The sequence below is a fragment of the Thermobia domestica genome, chromosome 8, assembly GCF_964235325.1.
Source record: "Thermobia domestica chromosome 8, izTheDome1.hap1.1, whole genome shotgun sequence".
Taxonomy (NCBI): Eukaryota; Metazoa; Arthropoda; class Insecta; order Zygentoma; family Lepismatidae; genus Thermobia; species Thermobia domestica.
The window spans coordinates 136,973,183-136,996,322 of NC_137461.1; the positions used below are offsets into that span (position 1 = coordinate 136,973,183).

Sequence of the window (23,140 nt, forward strand, 5' to 3'; positions counted from 1 at the left end):
TCTCGAATGGTTCATTTCTTCTCTGAGTTAAAATATCTTATTTTACCATAGCTTTTGGTTATGTATCCATGCAGTATTTAATTTTATGCTTCCATGTAGCCAAATAGTTATCGAGTATGCATGTGGTCTTAGAAATAAAAATTTTAATTTAATGTTCTACAATTATGCTCTAAAGGCTGAAGGAGACAGACGTTTAATCAAAATAAAAGTTTATGAAGGAATTGGTAGAATGTGAATCTGAGGGGAAATGAACGAATTTCGAGAAAACACGATCTTGTTTAACACACTTGAGTGGCCTGAAATCTATGAAATGAAATGAAATGAAATCTTTTACTTTTACGTTCCACAGTTGGGCCGGTTAGGCTAAAGGAGACAGTGATGATGAGAAATGAATGAAAAAGTGCAATGAAGAAAATGGGAGGAAATAAGAGAGCCCCAAGGAAACCACGCACATGGTGTTTGTCCACCACAAAATTTATTTAGCGCGAGCTGGGATCGAATCAGGGACTCCATGCACCAGAGTTGAACGCTCTACCAATGAGCCATCGCGGCCTGACTTGGAATCTAATCAGACACCTCTCAGACCAGAGATCAACATTCTAATACGGACACATATGAGCATGGTCTCGAATTAGATCTCTGGCAAACACAAATGAATTTTCATTTTGACCGAGCATAGCGAATTGGAAAGCAGTTGGAAAATACTTGAATTAAGAGTGGTATAAACTTTCGTTCAAAAAGTTAGAAATGAACGCCAATGGAAAGCAATATGCTGACCACACTTAACTCAAGTAAAAGATGTCTGGATACCCGAAGACTTTCATGAAATATAACATCAAATCCTTCATCTTGTAAGGTCAGCATATCTAAAATTAAATGAAAGGTAGAATTTCGTCTGCAATTTCAAACAATATAACATAATAGAGAATTTAGTTTCAACTATTGATTTATCAATATCTTTTAATTGTTTGAATAGACTGACGTTCAATATATTAATTCATCGCTGTCTGTATCTTACAACTTTTCTCGTTCCCATGTGAATCGTGTTATAATTGAAGCTATTTTTTTAAAATAACGTACAATAAGTTACCAAATAATAAAATCTTCTTGAAACCTTATTGGAGTTTCTTATTCTTTATACAAAGAGTGCTCAAAAAGTTTTGCACAGTGGTCTCTATTTTTTTTATTTGTTGCAGGAGGAGAATGAAATTTTTTGAGAACATACTTGGAACATTTAGCTATACACTGAGCCTACTCAATGTAGCCTTCATCAGCTGTGACGCATCTGGTCCAACGTTCTTTCCATGATGTAAATGCACTTTGGTAAAATTCTGGGGATTGACTTTTACACCATCGCTTGACACAGGAAATAAGGTCTTTCTTACTATCAAATGTTTTACCGCGTAGATGGGCCTTCAGACGACCAAAGAGGAAAAAATCCGAATGAGCCAGGTGCGGACTGTAGGGAGGATGAGGAACAATTTTCCAACACATTTTCGTGATTTTCTCCTGCTTTCTGTATGGGGTTTGGCATTGTCATGGTGTAGTCTGATGAGCTTACCCTGAAGCTGTGGTCTGTGGGTCTTGATGGCATGTCGCAGCTTGTCCAATGACAAACAGTAACGATCCTTGTTAATTGTGTAGCCATGTTCCAAAAAGTCAATGAAAATGTCACCAAACTCATCCCATTCACATCATTCACTACCGTCGATGGTCTACCTAATCGTGGATTGTCCAGTAGAGAGAAATCACCTTCTTTAAACCTCTGCAACCACCGCTGGATACTGCTGCGATCCAATGTTTCCACCTCATAAACAGGGAGCAACTTCCTGTGAATCGATGTATCAGAGTCGTCGCCGGTCTTGAAGAGGAACTCCATCACCGACCGTTGTCGCAACCTGACATCTACTTCACGGTCCATTATGGCTCACCTGTAAATAAAGGAAAATACTTTTATATACCAACTTATAGCTAAATGTTCCAAGTATGTTCACAAAAAATTTCATTCTCCTCCTGCAACAAATAGAAAAATTAGAGACCACTGTGCAAAACTTTTTGAACACCCTTTGTACTTTCGAGCGACGGAAGGAGAGACGAAAGTTTGATGATCGTGAAAAAAAATTGAAATTTCAACGCATTTACATGTTTCATGGCCTATAGATACTAAAAAGTGATTTTTCAATATCTGTTCGTCCATTTATCCTGATATACACTTATCTAGAGGCCATTGTTCAACGTATTTCAACCAAATTTTAAACTTAAAGCTTTTATGTGATCCTTTAGAGTTTTTTTTCTTTCTTTCTTTCTTTTTTTTTTTTTTTTTGAATGTTCTTCCTACCCCTTCAAATAAAGGTAGTGTATTTAAGGGTAAACATAAAAAAATGCGATTTTCTCAAAAACAGCTCTAACGATTTTATTTATATTTCATAAATGAATTTTACGAAAACAACTCTATCATGTGGTATAATTCATTTCTTTGCGAAAAAATCGAGAAGGTCTAGTTTAATCTTACTGGCGAGTTTTTTCGTACGGTTGTCTTAAAAACAAGTCATGTCATTTTGTTTATATTACATAAATAAGTATTTCATTAATAACTACAATATTGTGTAATTTGTTCCTTGCGAGAAAGATTACAAGGATAGTTTACTCTTGATGAGGAGTTTCTTGTAAGACTACTTTATCAAAAATGACATGGGCGATTTTGGTCATATTACATAAATAAATATTTCATTATTATTCTTATAATGTAGCATAATCACTTCTATGAGAATGTCTACAAGGGATAGTTTACTCTTGGAGTGAGATTTTTTTGTCAGTTTTGTAAAACAGCACTCTGCAATTTTATTATTTTGTAAACAAATATTTCATTGATAGCTCTAACATTTGCTTAAGTTATTTTCATGGAAAAGTCTACAAGTAGTAGTTTACTTTTGAGGACGAGTTTTCTTTCGTTGAAACTTTCCGGAAACGCCTTAGAATTTTGTTTGTATTTCACAGCAAAATATTTCATTAATAACTACAGCACAACATTATTTAGTTTAAGGAATTGGAGCGAGAAAGTTTAGTGTGGTGGCCTGTACCTTTTATTTATTTTTTTTTTTTTAGAAGTCTTGTTAGAAATACGTTCTGCCTTTTCTTTGAGGAACAAATCACAAAACGTAATAGTACATTAACTTTAAATTTTTATTCAGATGAATACTACCAATATTTACATATATTTATGAACAATTTGTACAAGATATGGCTACCAATACAATTATTACTCGATAAAACGTATAAAACTTTCATTTGGAGTAATATAACAAAATAAAGATATTGACTTTTTCTTTATCGAATTTAAATGATTGATTTTTCCATGAAGAACGTACGGTACCCTTTCTAAATATTGTCATTGGTTGGTTTGATTTTTCCATGAAGGACGTACCCTTTCTAAATATTGTCATTGGTTGGACTTTTTTTTTTTTTTATTTTGGAGACATTTCTTTTCAGCAGCCTTTCTTTCCCTGAGTATTGGCCATTCGTCGTGGTTTTGGTGGCTTCTTGGATACGCGTTTACGCGTATTTTCGGTTCCTCCTGAGACTACTGGAGTTGATGAAGATTTCAGGGATTTTTTACCCTTCTTCTGACTACGACGACAATCTTGCTCTGCAGCGATATCTCTCAAGCTGCTTTCGTGTCTGCTCTCTTCGTGATTTCTGTCAATACCCCGACAACTCTGGTGGTTGTTTTGTGAATGAAGATGATGATGATGACAATGGTGTTCAGAATGATGATGATTACATTTTTGATGATTTCCTGAAGCGAGATCACATCGATGATGGCAATGATGGTGTTTGCTTTCTTCTTCATGATGATGATGATGATGATGTATGCAATGGTGGTGATTGCTTGCTTTATTGTGTTGATGCCTGCAATGATGGTGGCGTTTTCCTGCATCATTATGTTGGTGCTTGCAATGGTGATGATGAATATGAGCACCACCGTGCTGATGCTCAATGTGGTGATGCGGGGCTTCATCAGAGAATGAACCATGATGTTCTCCATTACCGGAATCATTGCAAAGCTGATAATTGTCTTGCTGTGTTCTGCTATGGTGTGGACAAGCTGGTTGAGAAGTAGAGTCTAAATCAACAACATAAATTGCTTCTTCAGTGAGTCTGTAAGAGCCATCTTGACTTCTGTGGATGAAACCAATTTGGAGAGCTCTTATTATTCCCCTTTTAATATCTCTTTCGGAACAAAGTTCTCGTAGATATCTCGAGATTTCGTGCGAGGTACATTTCTTATTAAGGTCCTTCATGGCTTGTACCACTCTTAGTGCGATCGAAATAGTTTTTTCTGATGATTGCATGTTTGAGAAAATCTAGGTTATCAAACTGATGCAAAATAACACTTACAATTTATTTATTTATAATAAATTTAATTTTTTTAGTTTTTCATAAATATGAACCGAAACACATCAAAATTTTTGTTGGTTGGTGGCGGCCATGGGAATAAATGACAATTGCCTAGATACTACATTAAAGCATGCTTGTATAAATAAACACCAAAATGATAACAATGGAATTTCATTGTTTTCAAAAATATATTTTAAGTATGTATCTTATATTTGCTGTCGGGACCGGAATACAGCAAATTATGGATGCGTTAAAATATTAAATAATACTTTTGATAAAGTGGATAGTTTCAAATACCTAGGATCAATATTAACAGAGGAAAATCATATTCACGGAGAAATTAAATGTCGACTAAAAGCAGGGAATTCGTGTTACTATTTGGTTCAAAATCTCTTGTCGTCGCGAATTCTGTCGAGAAATTTGAAGCTTAAAATATACAAAACGGTAATCATGCCTGTTGTTTTGTATGGCTGCGAAACATGGTCACTTACTCTGAGGGAAGAACATAGACTGAAAGTATTTGAGAACAAGATCCTGAGACGAATATTCGGACCCAAGAGGAACGGGAATGGGGAATGGCGGAAACTTCATAACGAGGAACTACATAATTTATATGGTTTACCCAACATTGTTAGGGTCGTGAAGTCTAGGAGGCTTAGGTGGGCGGGTCATGTAGCTAGAATGGAAGAAAGTAGAAACGCTTTCAAAGTCTTGACAGGAAGACCAATCGGAAAACGACCATTAGGAAGACCTAGGCGCAGATGGGAGGACAATATTAAGATGGATCTTGCAGAGATTGGAATACAAAGTAGAAACTGGATGCAATTAGCTAAGGATAGAAGTCAGTGGAGAGCTTTTGTGAACGCGGCATTGAACCTCCGGGTTCCATAGGCCATAGAGTTAGTTAGTTAGTTATATTTATATATTTTCTAACTAACAAAATCAACAAAGAAGTAGGACAAGATCGATTAGGAAGCAATTAAAACTGATGTAAATAATAACGTTGACAAGGGAAATAAAAGGTACGAGTTACTGTATTAAATATTATCGCTTTCATATCTTAAATTAAATCTTGTCATACGCCGGTTATTACTGTAATACATGAACAAAATTAAAACAGAAGTTTTCGGAAAACTTCGTCCAAGGAAAAATCACTCCAACAGACTACACCTTGTAGACTTTTGAAGACAAGGCTTATTAATGAAGTATTATCATATTATAGGCTTGTTAATGAAGTATTTATGAAGTGTAATCAAAATCGCCTTGTCATGTTTGAGAGAATTGCCTAGAAACTTTCTCCCGAAAGTAAACTATACTCTACGGATTTTTTCAATTTTTTTTTTCACTTATGGCATATTGAAATGACTTATAAATATTGATTTATGAAATGTGAATAAAATCATCTGAGCAAATTTTGAGAAAATTGTCCAAAAAATAGTCTAAATAGCAAACCATCCCTTATAAATTTTGTTTAGAAAAAAAAAAAAAAACGTTACGCCACCTTGTACGGTTGTTAGTAAAATACTTATGAAATATGAACAAAATCTCCTGAGTCTCATAAAATAGTCCGAAGAAACTTGCATCCAAGAATAAAGTGCCACTCTTGGTCTAGAGAAGTTTATTGTATCACATAATTGAGCTATTAATTGATAAACATAGATTGGAGCCATTAGAAAGAAAATTTGAACTACTTTCAGAGGACCTTATTAAAACCTTAAGTCCGGATACGTTGAATGGTATGGCCTCAAGGAACGTCTATATACATCAGGACGAATGAACAAACAAACGGACAGACAATTTTCCGAAAACTTCTTTTTCGACATAGAGGGTTTATGGAAGTAAAAATTCATTCAAATTTTGAATTATTTTTTTTCAATATATCGTCGCTCTGAAGTAAGAATGGATTTATTGACAATGGAATATGCAGTAGAAGTTCATTATTTAAAAGAAACGTGAAAAATAAAGAAAACGAACGTTAAGTTGTTCGATTGACTTGAATAATTTGCACAGTTGTTACCAATATATCATTGTATTATTACGAACCAATCAATGAAAAATGATAATGTTTCACACTGATAGCTTCTTACTTCCCGTGCGAAACATTCAAAAGCTGTGAATAGCTTATAACCAGGAAAGGTTAAAAATATAAGTCAGTGCCCAACAGTCTGAAAACTGCTAACATTTTGCATGGACTTCCCACTGATATTCCTGACTTTTCTTTCTAATGTAATGTATTGAAGTAATAATAAATAAACCTAATACGTTAATGAATATTAAATAAACAATATATATGAAAATACTTTTATTTGAATTTTAAATGACGAAGAGATATCGTGCAGTGTTACTTGTTAGACCTACTACCTGCAGATAAATAAACATCAAGAATTAAATCTAAATTTTGTTTGGGATAACTAAATTAACGTTAGAAAGGAGTATCACCACTACAGCTACAGTGTCTTTATGTGACAGTTCTTTTTTAATATTATAAAAATAAATATTATAAAAATATTTATAATTTTTTTAAATCAAGTCAGCAGGAAATATATTTCAATAGTCGAACCAAAGTAAGGGGTAGAAAACCACCTATCAACGGCATCATATCTAGTGTTACTGTCTGCTTTTCTACGCCATCTAATGATATTATACCTTATTTGTATAGTATGTCGGCCAGTTGTATAAATGTTCAGTGTTGTCCTTTATGTTAGAGATATTGTTATAAACATTAAAAATAATATTTAATATTATAAAAATAATATTAAATATTATTTTAATATTAATATCTTTTTAATATCTTTTTTTAATATTATAAAAATAAAAACAGATTTAAATTTAAGGAAATTATTGAGAGGTGCAGGCTCAGATGGTAGAACTTATAATTAAAGAATACTAAAATCTGAATCCATACTCTCATTCTTTAACTGAAATTAATAAGTACTTGGTTAGAAATGTAATCGATAATATTTGATATATTTAATACTCCTTATTCAGTCCTTAAGGCCAACTCTAAAGAAACGTAGAAAAATCAATCTTCACAGTAATGTAAGAAGAATTACAGTATGTTCATGCTTTAGATGATGGTATTTGTAGTATCTGCTAAAATTGTTGTTGCTCATCTTTCCTCTGACTAAACCTAGCACTGACTACTGACTTCGCTGATTATATGAAAAGAGGTATATTCCAGTGCGAGGGGGTAGGGCATTGGCAAGTTCCTAGGTAAAAGTAACCTCAAATGTAGTAAGGAGATTTTGCAATTTACTTTCGAGTATAGGAAATAATAGCATTAGTAGTGGTAGTAACTATTTTTCTGATACTGTTTGAAGTTTTTAATTATTACTTTTTGTCTCTCTATTTAGAACAAACCAAGTATTCACACAAACGTTTTCTTTGACAACTGTACGGAAAGAAGAGTTTGTATTTCAGAGTCCATACGCAGAAGACATGCGAGACATCATTGTGTACTTTTTAGAAGGATTAAAGAAGAGATCAAAGTTTGTAGTAGCTCTGCAAGATTACAAAGCGCCAGGTTAGTTGTGATATACATGTAATGAGAGACTGGCATTCATATTATTTTGATTAAAATGTAATATATTTTACGATGTGTTTACTTACCGTCATTGCAAATAAAACTTATTTTCAAGGTACATTTGCAAATTAAAATTAGCATTGGAAATTAAATGTGATTAATCTAAATTTTAACAGTTGAGAAGCCAAAATTAGGTTTGTTTACATATGTTTATTTATGTACATTTTTTATGTGACCAAATCAAGGTTTCGGCTATGATGTCGCTTTCATCAGTAAATACATTATTATTATTATTATTATTATTATTATTATTATTATTATTATTATTATTATTATTATTATTATTATTATTATTATTATTATTATTATTATTATTTATTCTTGGTTCAGGCGTAGGTTCTTCTTTCTTAACCTTCCAAAAGGGAGATTTGATTGTGTTGGAAGATGATAGCACTGGAGAAACAGTATTGAATTCTGGTTGGTGTGTTGGACGTTGTGACAGAACAGGAGAGAAAGGAGATTTCCCAGCAGAAACTGTTTATGTTATTCCTACATTGAATAAACCTTCTGAGGAAATCATTGTAAGTGCAGTATTTTCCATTACTTTTCGAATATTTTTCATGAGCAACTCTTAAGTCTTATTTTTTGTACATGTTAATTACGCATGGATTTTTGTTATATGAAATGTGGTATGACTAAATATCAATCATATTTTCTAATATATTCTATTTTTCTTAAACACTCTTCCTTTCCTTATATTAATAGGATTTTATTTTAAAATATAGAATCTAACTTCTTTTCATATATTAATTACATATGTATTTGTAATTACTTGTGTAAATCAGTATGTTGAATTTATTAATGAAACATCAATACTTATTTTGTAAGATGGCCAAAATAAGTTACTTTAGTATTACATCTAATAGATAGTTAATGGAGGGTCGATCATAAGAATCTTGCAGACTTGTCTCTGTTCTTTTCAACTGAAAGTTAAGTTGTGATTCCCTAATTTTTTATGCTCATAGATCCCTTATAGTGTTCTCTTAAATGTTAATAATATATTTAGTATTTAGTACATATATTATCAAGACGGATAATTGATAAATCTTTTCAATCCTTCGCACTTTCATTTTGTATGTAATTACCTTGATACTAACTTTTTCTCTGACGTCATATGTATCACAAATATTTTCATCGAAATGAATGACCTTCTGGAAGAAAGGCATGAATTCTAAAATTAGTAGATTATGGATAAATATTTTTTGTGTGTGCAAATCATTTGAAACAGTCTCACTTCAAGAGTTTTAACCTAAGATGTGACAAAAACGAAAGTTAGTTGATTTTAATGCAATAGAAATGATTGTGCTACTAAACTAAATGCTTTAAGATTCACTTAAATTATAGATTTAAAAAAATAATCTCTGCTATATCTCTGCAGAGACAACTTTATTCTCTGCTATAAACCTCATTGAAGTGAAAGAAGTTGTAACAATTCAGTCCAGTAGCCGAAAGCTATTAGGAAAGGACTATTAAAATTTGGAGGCATACTTAACCATTGTCCAGCGAATCTCCTGATCAATTTTCTGCTAGGAATAGTAGCCCTAACTTTGTCTCTATGGACCATTATCGATTTCTGAAATATATTTGCTCAGCACAGGAAATTCTATGTCACCTGATCCATCGTATGTGGAGTCCACATCATTGTAAAACCAACAACCGTTCTGAGTAACCATTTTGAGGTCCATGTATTTATGTGTTACATCGACATAGAGAGACCGCACAGAGTAAGTGCATCTCAATTCCGTGTACAGTGTTAATCTATCGTTCCAACTTGTATCGATCTCTATGGGTTCTCTCACATGCCCAGATGCCACCGTTCAGTATATAGTGTGCTTTAACTATTTTCGGAGAAATTACTTAGCTCGTATATGTCCAAAATTCGAGTTCATAAAAATGTGGGACTATTGTAGGTGACAAATTAATTAGAGAGAGAGAAAATCAGTATTATCCCAATTTTCGTTGTGGCCAGAAAAGGTTAACTTTGGCTCTAAACCCTCTTCAGTTATTAACTTTTGCTCAATAAATATGTTTAGATAGTGATTTAGTTCTTTAAAGGGTAATTAACTTCTTTTATCGTCAACTCAATTGATTTTTAGATCCAATAATAATCTAAAATGAGTATTGGTTAGATGTTTATTCCAGTCTTGCAAAATATTGTTATATAAAATTATTAATTCTTACATTTAACATAAACCAATGTTGTTTGAAAGAGAGACTAAAGTACATTTCATTCTCTTCAGGAGATGAATCCTGAATGGCATCTCTATTATATACAGTTTGTTTCTATACCTATATTTTTATTTTTTCTTCTTTATTTAATAATTCTTTATTTCTTTTCTTTTTTAATGTTAATACGAAATCGTAGTTTCATTGGAGTGAGACGAGACATCTTAATAATTTGAAGTTCCACCATGGATCATCTTAGTGCTGTACCCTAAGATTGCATTTAGATGCACTTAGGATGAAATTATAAACACATAAGTAATTATATAATACCCAACCCTATCATCGATTACAATGGTCACTCGCGTAGCAGGCACATTTTGTCGTGTCAACATTGTCTCAATAAGTTTCAACTACTAAATTAACGAACAACATTCAACTAAGGTTACAGAGTCTATCACAGAGACGTGTAACTCACCTTGCCAATATTTGAATTGATAGTATAAATTCTTTAAAAGGTACTGTATGTATTGCTATTATGAAACATATATGTATTTTTAAATAATTATTAATTTGCATGTCTGGAGAAGTAGTGAGAGGAGAGAACTTTTTGGTTTCCTATCATATTAGTTGGTGAAGAGTAGATCTTGCCTTCAGTTACACCATTAGGATTTATAAAATTTACATGATACATCAAAAGGATACAGGATCATACAGGATTTGAAATAAATCAAATAATATTGAAAAACGTGTGTTAGCTCTATTGTTTACACTTATTATCCATACTTTTCAAGATTAAATTCAAAACCAATAGATTTTGAAAAATAATTTTAAAAAATCTACAGGATTAACAGTAACGAAAATCCTTCAAAGAGCGAATTAACATCGATCAGGATGGTAATTATCTTGAAGGGAAACTATGGGATTTGACTCAAAATTCATAACATTGGAACTGGTTTTAAAAAAATGGAAACTACAGTAAATTGCTATGTGAAAGTGCATTAGGCCCATGAAAATATTAACAATATGGTAACCGGGGAGAAAAGAACTGAATTGACAGAACAGTGAAAACAATTTCTTCTGTAGATTATCACTGAGAGTACGAGAGTTTACTTCATATGCAAATGTAAGCAATTAAAAACTACTTTTGCTTCATCCAGTCACTAATATTGGATGAAATCATTTCATTCGACGAAGGTATTTATAATCCAGAAGAATATACTAAGAATAATGCTATCATTTCCCTTTCATGCACCTAGCAAATCATTCTATCAGCGGTTATGTAAGTATATTATATTACCATGTGTGCATCATTTGTACATATGACCAAAAGAAATTTTCTACTAAATTCGGACTAACATCAATACAAGACTAGAACTACCTATCGTATTCATATATACAAGGTAACCGAAAAGGTTCTTGATATTCTAAAGCAGTGATAAACAAAGAGTAATACAGTAGACGGTACGTACCTTGAGGTTTCGAAGTAATCTCCATCAGCAACCAACATCTTTTGCCAACGTTCCTGCAGCTGTATGATACCCTAATGATGCAACTCGGCAGTCGAGAATGCAAAGAAGTCCGTGAGTGCGTTCAGCAGGTCTCCCTCATTTGAGAAGGATCTTCCATGGAGACGGTTGTCGAGGGAATGAAACAGGTGGTAATGCTTCAGTGCAAGGTCTGGTGAATGTGGTGCATGGCAGAGTGTCTCCCAGCTAAGTTGCTGAAGGATCTCCCGGGTCCTGTTTGCTACATCCATGTACCTTGGCATTGTCGTGCAGGACAAGCACACCGTTGCGATTTACCAATGCTATCTTCTTCTGTCCCAATGCACGGTGCACCCTTTGTAACTGCTGAGAGTACAGGTCAGCAGTGATGGTCTGACCAGGTGGTAGGAGCTCTTAAAGCACCACTTGCTGACAATTCCATCATAGAGAGAGATTACATTCCATCATACCTTTTGTGGATGCAGAGGCAGTGGTGCTATTCAGCCGGCTCGCACCGGTTCGGGAGAACCGGTTGTTAAACTATTTCGAGTTCGCAGAACTGTTTGTTATACCCAAATATAAACACACACACACACACACACACACACACACACACACACACACACACACACACACGCAAGACCTAACCAAGATTGAAAGAAAGAAGCCAAACAAATTTGTGAAAACACCTCTTTATTTTCCCGCTCGCTTGCATTGTTGTGAAAGCAAGCAACTTTGAATTGTTTCAATTGAATGGGCAGACAGAAATTTGAATACGAATTCTGGAATATAGATAGATAGATAGATATAGATATAGATAGTCTATATATACACAAGAGGCGTATTTTAAAAGTCCGCTTGATTTTTAAAAAAACAGATGCTCGTGCGTAACGGTATTTATTGCCAGAAAGAGGTGCCTATGGACGGAGTTCCTTCACTTTACCTTGCCGTTCCAAACACTCTCCGCAACGCTGCATCATCTTCCGTAAACTCTCTGAATAGAAGTTTGTAGCCTGGGATTGGAACCATTTGGAAACGGCAGTCTTGAGACTCTCGTCGTTTTCAAACCGTTGTCCACCAAGCCACCGTTTCAAATGCAAGAAGAGGAAATAATCGTTGGGGGCAACGTCGGGACTGTATGGAGGGTGATCAAACAGGTCCTAATGAAAATATTAAATCTTTTTCTTGACGACGGGAGCGGTATGAGGACGCGCATTGTCGTGAACGAGGATGATTCCGGACGACAGTTTCCCGCGGCCTCGATTTTGAATCGCACATCGCACTTTGGTGAGCGTATCCAGTAACGTCAGTGTAACTGTGTCCCACGTTCCAAGAAATCAACCAACAGGACGCCCTTGTCGTCCCCCCCCCAAAAAAAAAAAACGGTAGCCATCAGTTTGTGACTCGAGTGCGGCGATTGCTTAAAACTTTTTGGTTTGAGGGAACCTGAATGACGCTACTACATGGACTGTGTTTGGATTCGGCGTTGGTGTATAAGATCCGCGTCTCGTCGCCCGTCACAATGTGGGAAAACAAATCTGTCGTCAATAACGATCTCCCTGTTGTCGATAGCGATCCAAAAAACTGTCGGGCACTGCACATTCGTTGCTCTTTGTGCTGGTCCATTAGCGTTTTCGGCATCCACGTTGCACTCAACTTGTGATATCCAAGCGTTTCTGTGAAAATCTTGTAGATTGTGGTTCGCACAATGTGGAAAAAGTCATGAGCCAGAGCACTGATCGTCAATTGCCGATCACTTCGCATTTTTTGGTTCACTTGTTCTACGAGGTAATCCGTCTGAACACTAGGCCTGCCACTACGGTCTTCATCGTGCACATTGGTGCCACCATTTTGAAACTCGCGACACCATTTGCGAATCTTTTCTGCACTTATTACTGTAGGTTCATACACTAAGCACAATTCCTTATGGATATCAGCAGCATAAGTTCCTTTTTGCAAACAAAAATCGTATCGTATCACACCGAGCACTTCACAACTAGCGGGAGGAACAATTCTCGCGGCCATTGCGATCTGCCTTCCACGACTGCCAAACTCCTACTGACTCAAGATAACCACTGAGTGGCTTCGTCAATAGTCTGTCATTAGCGTTGCATGCTTGAAATTGTGTTCCAGCCTATCCCCATTTCACTATACGTCGACGGCAGTTACTTTTGGAATACACCTCGTATATCTATCTATATATATATATATATATATATATATATATATATATATATATATATATATATATATATATATATATATATAGAGAGAGAGAGAGAGAGAGAGAGAGAGAGAGAGAACCGGTTGTTAAAAAATTAGAATAGCACTACTGTGCAGAGGTGGTCTTGAGATGTGAGTAACAAGTCGCACGTGGCAACTGATGTCTTGTACGCTTGGAGGTATCATTGAGGACCAACTTTTCGTCACCAGTGAACAAGCGATCAAAGACAGATGTGTTCAGGTGCTGAGTGAGCAAGAACAAAGAAGCTGTCACTCGTTGTTCTTTGTTGGCTGCTGACAATGTGTGGGATATCTTCTTGCTTAACTTGTATGATTACCGTATCTCATGCAGATACAGTCTGACTGTTTCAGCGGAAACACGGTACTTTTCTGCAAGTTCATCAGACGTTAGATCTCCCAGCAGCATGCCTCGATGGCTGCTTTCAGGCCCTCGTCATCCAACATACGTGGTTGAGTCCACTGCGAGGTACATCCTAAAGGCTCACATTTCCCGAACGGAATTTCTGGAACCAATTCGTGGAGGAGTGTTCGTTCACGGCATCCCCCGCAAGTGCCTAGCATATGCGGAGACTTGATGGAGCAGTTGACAAACTCCTAATCCTACTGGCAACTCTAAAGTCATATAACAAAAATTCATGAGCAAATTGCTTCAATACCTCCATTTCTCTTCAACACTGGACGAGGTATGACTGTTGTATGTGCGCAATGTATCTGTATTACTGAAGGTCGATAGTCAGGCTAACCACCGATCGCTTGGTAGGCACGTGCGTCATTTCGTTTCCTCTCTGTGAGAGTATAATTAATGGAACATCAAAAACGGTAAGAACTGTTTTTTCATAAAGTTTCAAATTTGCAGTACAGAAAACAGCTTAAATTACTATTACACAATTACCCGCTCTACTACAGAAGGATGCCTTCAGTCACATCTTTGTTGGCCGGTTGAATTGCAGTCTACTGGAACAGCAGCAGGGCTATATGATACGTGAACTTATAGCATAAGGCGAAGTTTGAACTACTGTAATGATCATATTTCAATGCTCTCCTACCGGGAATCAAACCGGAACCCCGTGAGCTAGCCACTAGACCAGCGGTAGGACATGTTATACGGGTGTTTTTTAGTCACTACTCTTAAAAATATATTAAGTTCATAAGATTGATGTACATCTTGGAAACTAGAAATGGTTTCTAGTTCGTGTACAATGAAGAAAAATTTTGAACTAAATTTTCTAAATTAGATTTGCATCTTACATTAAGTTTGAACTATTACAGACAGTTGGAAAAACGCCCGTTAATAGCTCTTCTTTTTGTTATTTTTTGGAAGGCGTTATTCATAGTGGAAGGTGCAGTACACGGACGACGTTTGTCTACTCCCCATGCAAATGGAGCACAAGAAGGGGAAAAACCGCACAATCTATCTGAATATGCTGCAGATCACTTTAGGTAAGATTCTTTTTATTTGTTTATTGAGAAAATTATCATACAACTAATAATTATAGCAGTTTATAAAGAGAGCTTTACTTAAAAAGTAATGGAACCTTGTTTTATATTGTAATTATGTTACTTATTAAGTATTTCTACGAGGGTGAATTTGAAAGTAAGAAAGTAACCACACTTAACAAAGCCTGCATATTCCAGTACGTAATTGTTAGATGAATGCAAACTGATTCATGTGAAAGGCTATATATACACTACTTCTCAACATAACATCCCATTCGATTTTGACATTTATCCTAGTACTTCGAAAGATTCATGATGTCTGCCCCATAAAAATCGGGATGATGTTGTAAAAGCCATGGCTTTATTTTAATCTGCACATCCTCATCCGGGTGAAAACAGAGTCCAGCTAGATGTTTCTGCAAAGGGGAAAGAAATGGTACTCGGAGAAAAATCTGGACACTACCTGAATATTGGAATACTTAACACTCAAAACATGGCATGTGACAGCTAAGTATGCAATCGCATTATCATGGTGCAGATGTCTCCTTTGGTGATGAAAACGTCTCTTTTTCAAATCGCTCTTCTTAGACGTTGGAATGTTTCACTATATGTGGTACTATGTGACATGAAATCAATCAGTATAATACCTTTTCAATTTTAATACATGATTGCCAATAATTTACAGGCATGTTTGGGCGCTTCCAGGTTATGGATGGATGCTTGATTTAGGCGTGAAATGGTGCATCCGCGTTTCGTCACCGGTCACGATTTGCTGCAAAAATGCATTTTCCCCCGTTGTGTAGCGTTCATCGGGTGTTGTTCTCTGTATTAGATGTTTGAGGCAGACCCTCGCGTGTTCTTAATTATGAATGCATTCTCTTACCTCCGCACCAAACAGATGACACATTTCGTCACATTATTGAGGTTCATTATTGTTTTACAATACATAGCAACTGATTAACGCCAATGTATGATTTTCTGAGAGAAACCAGATAACAGAGTGAACCTTCTCATGAGTCCAGTTTTACAAGTGAGTCGCCATCTATTATGTGTCTTTATAAAGACAGGTATCTGTTACAGAGTTAGTAGTCACAATTATGATCACTCATCAAATTGTGGTTACAGTAGGAAACCTGTAAAAGTAACAGAGAATGTACTATTAAAGTCTTCTTATTTTCCGATCATTCCTCGTATAAAAAGGTAAAGAGCTCCTTAATTCGAGACATACCATAAGAGACTTAAAGCCTTGATAGAGGTAAAGCTCCACATTTTCTAGACTTCTGCATATACAAGAAACAATGTGGTCAATATCAAGCTCTGGCCACATTCACCCCTCCCCCTGTAACGGACCGTTTCTACCGTTCCGTTTACAGAGTAATATGTCAGGGATTAATTTCTTAGTATTCATTTTTATTTCAGATTTTCAATATTGGCTGATTTAATTTTATTTGTTATTTGCCGACATTATCTCAATCTGTACTTGTTTATTTTCATTTATTATTTGTTAATTATCTTATGTGTAGTGAAGTTCATATTCCATTTTTATTAATGTATCTTATAATAGGCTATGATATTCTTTATCTGCGCCTAGAATACTGCAGAATGGACTTTCTAGCAGATATAAATTACCTTTGAAAGTTATTTTTTTGTAACCAAGATTGAAACAAAATGTAGCGTGACGTACATTGTGTAGTCGTCGTAAAAGAAAAGGTAACGACAAATTACTTTGAAATTAATTTTGTTTGATTTGGCATTAAAGATCAGTGAAAACGATGTGTCTATAAAATAATATCCTTCTGGAATCCTAAAAGTGACATTAGCTGTACGAAATATATCGGATGTACTTCTAATTTATCATTATCAATACAAGTAAGTTGATAGTCATCATATTTAGTTCACGACATGATTTCTGAAGACACGTCGACTTGACCATCCGATGTTTTATCACAAATGCATTAAATCATATCAATGTACTTATTCATTTATGTTGTAATTCAGATTTTTCCGTTCACTAATATAAATGTTTCTTAAAAGAAGAATGAATATGTTAATTAAGTCTACGTATGATTATTTAGTGGCATATTTGCTATAGTATTGCGACGATGAACAGAAGCAAGTGTGAGGTTAAGTGGAAAGGATTAATATTGTATGAATTGCAACTGAGATGATATGCAAATATGTTTGTAATGCTCAAATTGATTTTATGGTCGTTGGATGGTCCGTTCGTGTTACATAGCTGTATCAGTCCGTCACGTGCTTAGTATACTTACTTGAAATATTGCTTTCTACTACTTAACTTCATGTACATTAAATTATGATTTATAGACTACGGTACATCCGATTATATTCACCTTCTTCCGAGGGCCACGTCGTCGTGTTTCCGAACTTGCAATCTGGATAAAGTTATAAATTTAAAGACAGTTTGTTGTCCAAACAGTAGATCAGGACAAAATAACTAAGCTAGTTACACCTTTCAGCCTGCATCTACATGGGGAACAGAAGGGTGTTTCACCACACCCCACATGTACCCATTTTACAGGGATTGAGTGAACACCTGAGACACATTTGAATGAGAGTAGAACAAGAAAATTTCATTCGCTACAAGAGTTGAAACCTGATCGGCCCCGTTAGTAAGTAGACACCTTACTGACTACCCCGCTGCGGCTTTATTCTTCATGTGTGCACCTATAAAATAACACTAATTTACAGTAAACAAAAATATAATTTAACTGCTATGATTGTCAATTGAGGTTCTACTAAAAAAAAAGTTTACAAAATTATTTTTATTGGTGCTTGTAAAATTTCACCTTAGTGAAATATATACTATACGTATTTCAAATTATGCGAAAGAAAGTTATTTTCTAACCATTGTTTTGAAACTTTCACTCTGAATCTCAATATGCCTCTTCCCAATTTGAAAAACGATTTGTTCCCTTTCTTCATGGGCGTCTCTGGCGGGGGGGACGGGGGGGACGCGTCCCCCCCAATATTTTGAAGTGACATGATCTAAAATTCCGCTGAGATACTAGCAGTTAGATCATTTCCTTTGATGTCCCCCCCAAATTTTACATGCCAGAGACGCCAATGCCTTTCTTCAAAATAATTTTTTAAGCATTCTTAATGTTTTTTTTTTAAAGTGTATTCATAAGAATTTCTTTTTTCTAAATGTCTTAAAAGACAACTCTGTCATTTTCTTCTATTTCGCCCCAGCTTTTGAGATCTGGCTTGGCTTTTCTTTGACTATAAGCCTCAGTAATGTATTTTCTATATACTCGTAATATTTTCATGAAATACAATAATGCAGTTTTATTATTTTAGATTAATTTTATCTTTGTTGCTTTTATTCATTTCTGTTATAGATTAGGTATCTTTTATACCAACAATGTAATTTTTAATCAATAGCCATTTATTCGACATTCATATATTTCTCTGGAACATTAAAATACTTAGAGATCACTGCACCAAATCCATGGAAATTTCATGGGCAAAGCGTATGAAGAAATTGAAGAAAGGCAAATTGAAGAACACTTAACAATAGTGGAAGAACCAGGTTCGACATATTTGGGCTACGTCTTGTGCCGAAATCTGGTAGTAGAGAGGACATCGCCGCGTCTGTGTACGAATTACTGGATGAAAATGGAACTGATCTGTCAACGTTGGTAGCAGCTGGAAATGACGGTGCACTAATAAACACGGGAAGATTTAAAGGAGCTCTACATTGTTCGAAAAAAATAAATTGGAAACTTCAATGGATTGTTAGACTTACGGGGGAGCATCGGGTCCAAAAACACTTTCGGGACCCATTCCAATGAAGCTCGACAAGTGCAAGGAAACACCCTCGGTAAAATACCAAGCAATAAAACTTGACTGATTGGATGAATTCGCAAAACTTGAAGCCCTCAGTGCGGACCAAGCAATGTGCAGAGCAGTTCACTCAGGATACTGTTCTTCAAACTTGGCGAACAAGAAACCCGGTCCAGTGGTCCTGTCATATTGGCTCATTACAGCATGTCGCATTCTTCGTTTCTACATTAGCACAGCGAGACCTTGAGAGGCATTCGTGTGTCTTGTACAATACATCGTCATACTGTACCCTCGGGTCTGATTTGCCATCCAGCACAAGCCATCATGCTGTGAAGGACCGCGGCATTTATGGAATTTGGAACGACTAGCTCAATTTCTACCCATGAAACCTAAGCAGATAGTATTTTCTGTATTTCCTTACAATTCGCAGTTCATAAAAGTAAATTTTGACGCGGACGATTACTACGACATGATGGAGTGGATGACCTTGTCCCCAACAGAATCTCCGCTCAGCAAGATGCTCTCCGATGACGAGATTGAAGAAAATATTTAGTCAGCTGCAATACTCCGAGAAGAAATAACTGCGTTACCGTGCCATGCCCAAGCAGTAGAGCGAATAGTTGGTTTGGTGACGCATGCTTCTCAATCCGTGTGTGGGACGGCAAGTCGTGATGGATTCATACACTGTGCCTTGATTTCTAGCAAGGAAATGCCAATATTCGGATATAAATAATACTATACCATATAAAAAAGCAAAGCAAGTATGTGAGGACGCAAGCAAGCAAGGCCATGGCAAAAAATTAGACAGGACGGGAGGGCGGAACTAACGGTGGGCGAAATTCGAAGTGCAGTCACCTCCTCGTGGTGAATTCTGGGTTATTTGACCAAAGAATAAATGATCGAGAATGTTGATATTGAATTGCATTACAACAATAAATAAATAAGTAAATAAACTCTACTCTTAGGCTAAACAAAAATAAGTCATTTTTTGTACATACAAATAAAAAATGCAACCTTCTTGCTTTAAGCATTGAAATTTGGCCAATTTAAGCGAAGAACTGCACATAAGTGGTCTTTGGGAAGATGAATTACGTATAGTTCAAGCTGCCCCTATGGTTGAATCTAAAAAAAACGAGAATATGTGTGTCTTACACAGCGAAAAACGTGAAATATTGTACCGTGTAATGCGGGTTACATACATTTTCCATAAAATCTCGATGAGGCACATGAAGGTGTTGACTAAAAATTCTGAAAAACAATCTGGCACACTTTGCCCACTAAAATACACCCTTTAACCGCTTCGTCGAATAGATTTTCGAAAAAAGTTTAAATTCGGCCCGTCCTAATAAATAGTCTCTTGTAACAGCATTATCTTCTGTAAAATGCAATTCGAAATCCAATAGACATTGTAACATTAGTTGCGAATCAAGAACTAGATGGGGAGTAATTATAATGGATATTTAAACTTCTGCATGAATAACAGTACTTAATAATGAAAGAAAATAATAAAAAAGATAGTTCTGATATGCTTAAAGAATATATGGAATACTTAAAGCTAGCGAAAGAGCTTCTTTATTTCGACAAGACATCTTTTCATATATATATATTTATTATATATGCAGGGAACATTGTTTGACATACCCTGTGTTATCATCTTAAAACTAATGCTAAATGAAAACATATAATATCACATTTGCTATTCAGTGTTGCGAACTAAGGATGGTGTACAATATCCACAAACCTCCAAATTTTAATGGCCGCTTCAGCGGTAATAATACAAGTGAAACGGGCGGGATAATGCATATCTAAGGGTACAAGGGAATGAATATTTTTTTTTTCACAAGCTCTTCTTTCGAAACAGTGCTTAGATAAGGGTATTATATCCAATGAAGATGAATAGAAGGTTTTCAATAGATGTACAGATCATAGTACCGTTTACAGCAATTTGGTATCTCAATCCGCTCTGGAGATATGATAAACATTGATAAAGTTTGGAACTTCTTAAAATTATGTAATTCCAAGAACTTGTAATTACACGTACCAAAACTTATTGCTGCTATGTTATAGAGGCAAAATAAATTAAAAATTATTAAAAAAAAAAAATCCCATAAATACACCATCTTAAGCAATATATCAAATTTTACAATTTTTTCATGTCTTCGGAATGGTCTGAAATATCAAATGCCTGTAAACGGCACTAAGATGCTTATGTCTATTGAAAACCATGTACGTAACTGAATGTGGTACTTACCTAAACACTTTTTCGAAATAAAATTTCTTGAAGAAATCAAATGTTCAATTCCTTCTAACTTTGTTTTTACTTGTTCGAAATATCTCATAGAGTGACCGTAGTATAAGACACCAAGATATTTTGGATGTCCATTATCCCGTTTGTTTCACTTGTATTATTACTATTGTGGAATCCTCTAAAATTTGGTTGCTTTTTTAATGTTTGTGATAGTGTAGCGAGCGTCCTTAGTCTGCAACAGTACATAACAAGAGTGGTATTGTAAGTTTTCGTTTTACATGTATTTTTGAAATATGTAATCACCTGACGTAGTGTCAGTTAAAAAAATATAATTTTATGTTGAGTTGGCAACATTCTTAATCTGTTTGTATTGTCGAGTATGTCAAATAATGTACTCCTGTTGATATTTGCATGGTATAAAATTTCAGTATTTTGTATCAAGTTAAATGATTTATTACTTTTATAGTTATAAGACTGTATCAAGTTAAATGATCCATCCTGTGTATACAAGAGTATACATGAAACCTGTAGGCCAATCAGGTATATTTATAGAAAACCTGATTGGGGATCCTGGGAGAAAGCACACGCCAAGTTTAACCAAAATCAGAAAATTTGTATTACATTTATTGTAAAATACATAGACTTCACATACATTTATATATACATATCTGTATTTCAAGATATTTTTCAGGATTATTAATCAGTTTTTTTTTCTTTTGAAATCGGAGAAAATAAGAAGGTAAACAGAGGTAAATTTAATCCCAGATTGGAAATATGCTCACACATATAATGAGATAACAAAACGGTTTTTCAGTTGGTAAGAGTTAACCTATTTTTCTGAAACATATCATATATTTAATTTGAAAATTAAAAGTTATCTTTATTGCTTGGGATTGCCATCAGTCAAAGTTAAACAAACGAATTACTCCAATCTAAAAGAGAAAAAGTTGCTTTCCGTGCTTCTACTGTGAACGACACCACTAACAATATTTTTTGTTTAATAAGTTAAGTAATTTTTTTTTAAATCCTTATTAAATTTCTCTATTTGTGACTCGTAAGGTAATAATTTGTCTGTTTATTATCGTTATTCTTAGACCTGCTCCGAAACGAACAGTGTCGAAAGCTTCTTCACTAACTTCTGCTCGACGCACAACCCAGGATGAACTTTGGAAGCATTCACGAGAACCTTTGAAGCTGCCTTTGCTGAAGAAGCTAATAATAAAGGAGGAATTAGGAGAAGAAGCATTGAACGCATTCTCTGCCATTTTAAAATACATGGGTGATTTGCCAGCCAGAAAATCAAGAATTGCTAATGAATATACAGATCAAATATTTCGAGGTCCATTGGAACATGTACGTCTGTATCATTATAAATATTAGGCTAGCAGAATCTTATGTCACACGCAAGAATAGGAATCTATTTCCGCTAGAACTCAGCTAATTTATTTCCAACACTTATTCATTCTTAAGAAATTTTAGGTTTACATTGTAATTAGTTATGGGATCGTAGATTAATAGAGTAAGTGAAATGTGAGGGGAAGGGGGTGGGAATGAAACAAAGGTTAAAATTTACTATAGTATAGAATCAAAGATGTGATTTGAGTTGTGTTTAGCGTCTCTTACAGGAGCAAGACTACATGAGACTTGTATTTACTTGCTTAATGTGGGATCCGAACCATATGAGCTCCTGCCGGGAATCGAACCCGGTTCTCCCTCTCCAAAGGCGCGTACGCTATCCGCGTACCACGAGAGAGTTTTAGCGAATCGAAGTAAGGC

At 35.1% G+C, this 23,140-nt stretch overlaps 1 protein-coding gene across 1 annotated transcript in view; it reads left to right on the plus strand.

The window, feature by feature from the left end:
* The window catches only part of LOC145693234 (myosin-VIIa-like), a 144,638-nt gene that overhangs the window by 95,349 nt on the left and 26,149 nt on the right, over window positions 1-23,140 (plus strand). Inside the window, exons 28-31 of the mRNA XM_081769039.1 lie at window positions 7,752-7,921; window positions 8,312-8,502; window positions 15,197-15,315; window positions 22,459-22,717. Of these exons, the coding sequence (XP_081625165.1) occupies window positions 7,752-7,921; window positions 8,312-8,502; window positions 15,197-15,315; window positions 22,459-22,717 (739 nt within the window). The remainder of the gene's footprint in view (window positions 1-7,751; window positions 7,922-8,311; window positions 8,503-15,196; window positions 15,316-22,458; window positions 22,718-23,140) is intronic.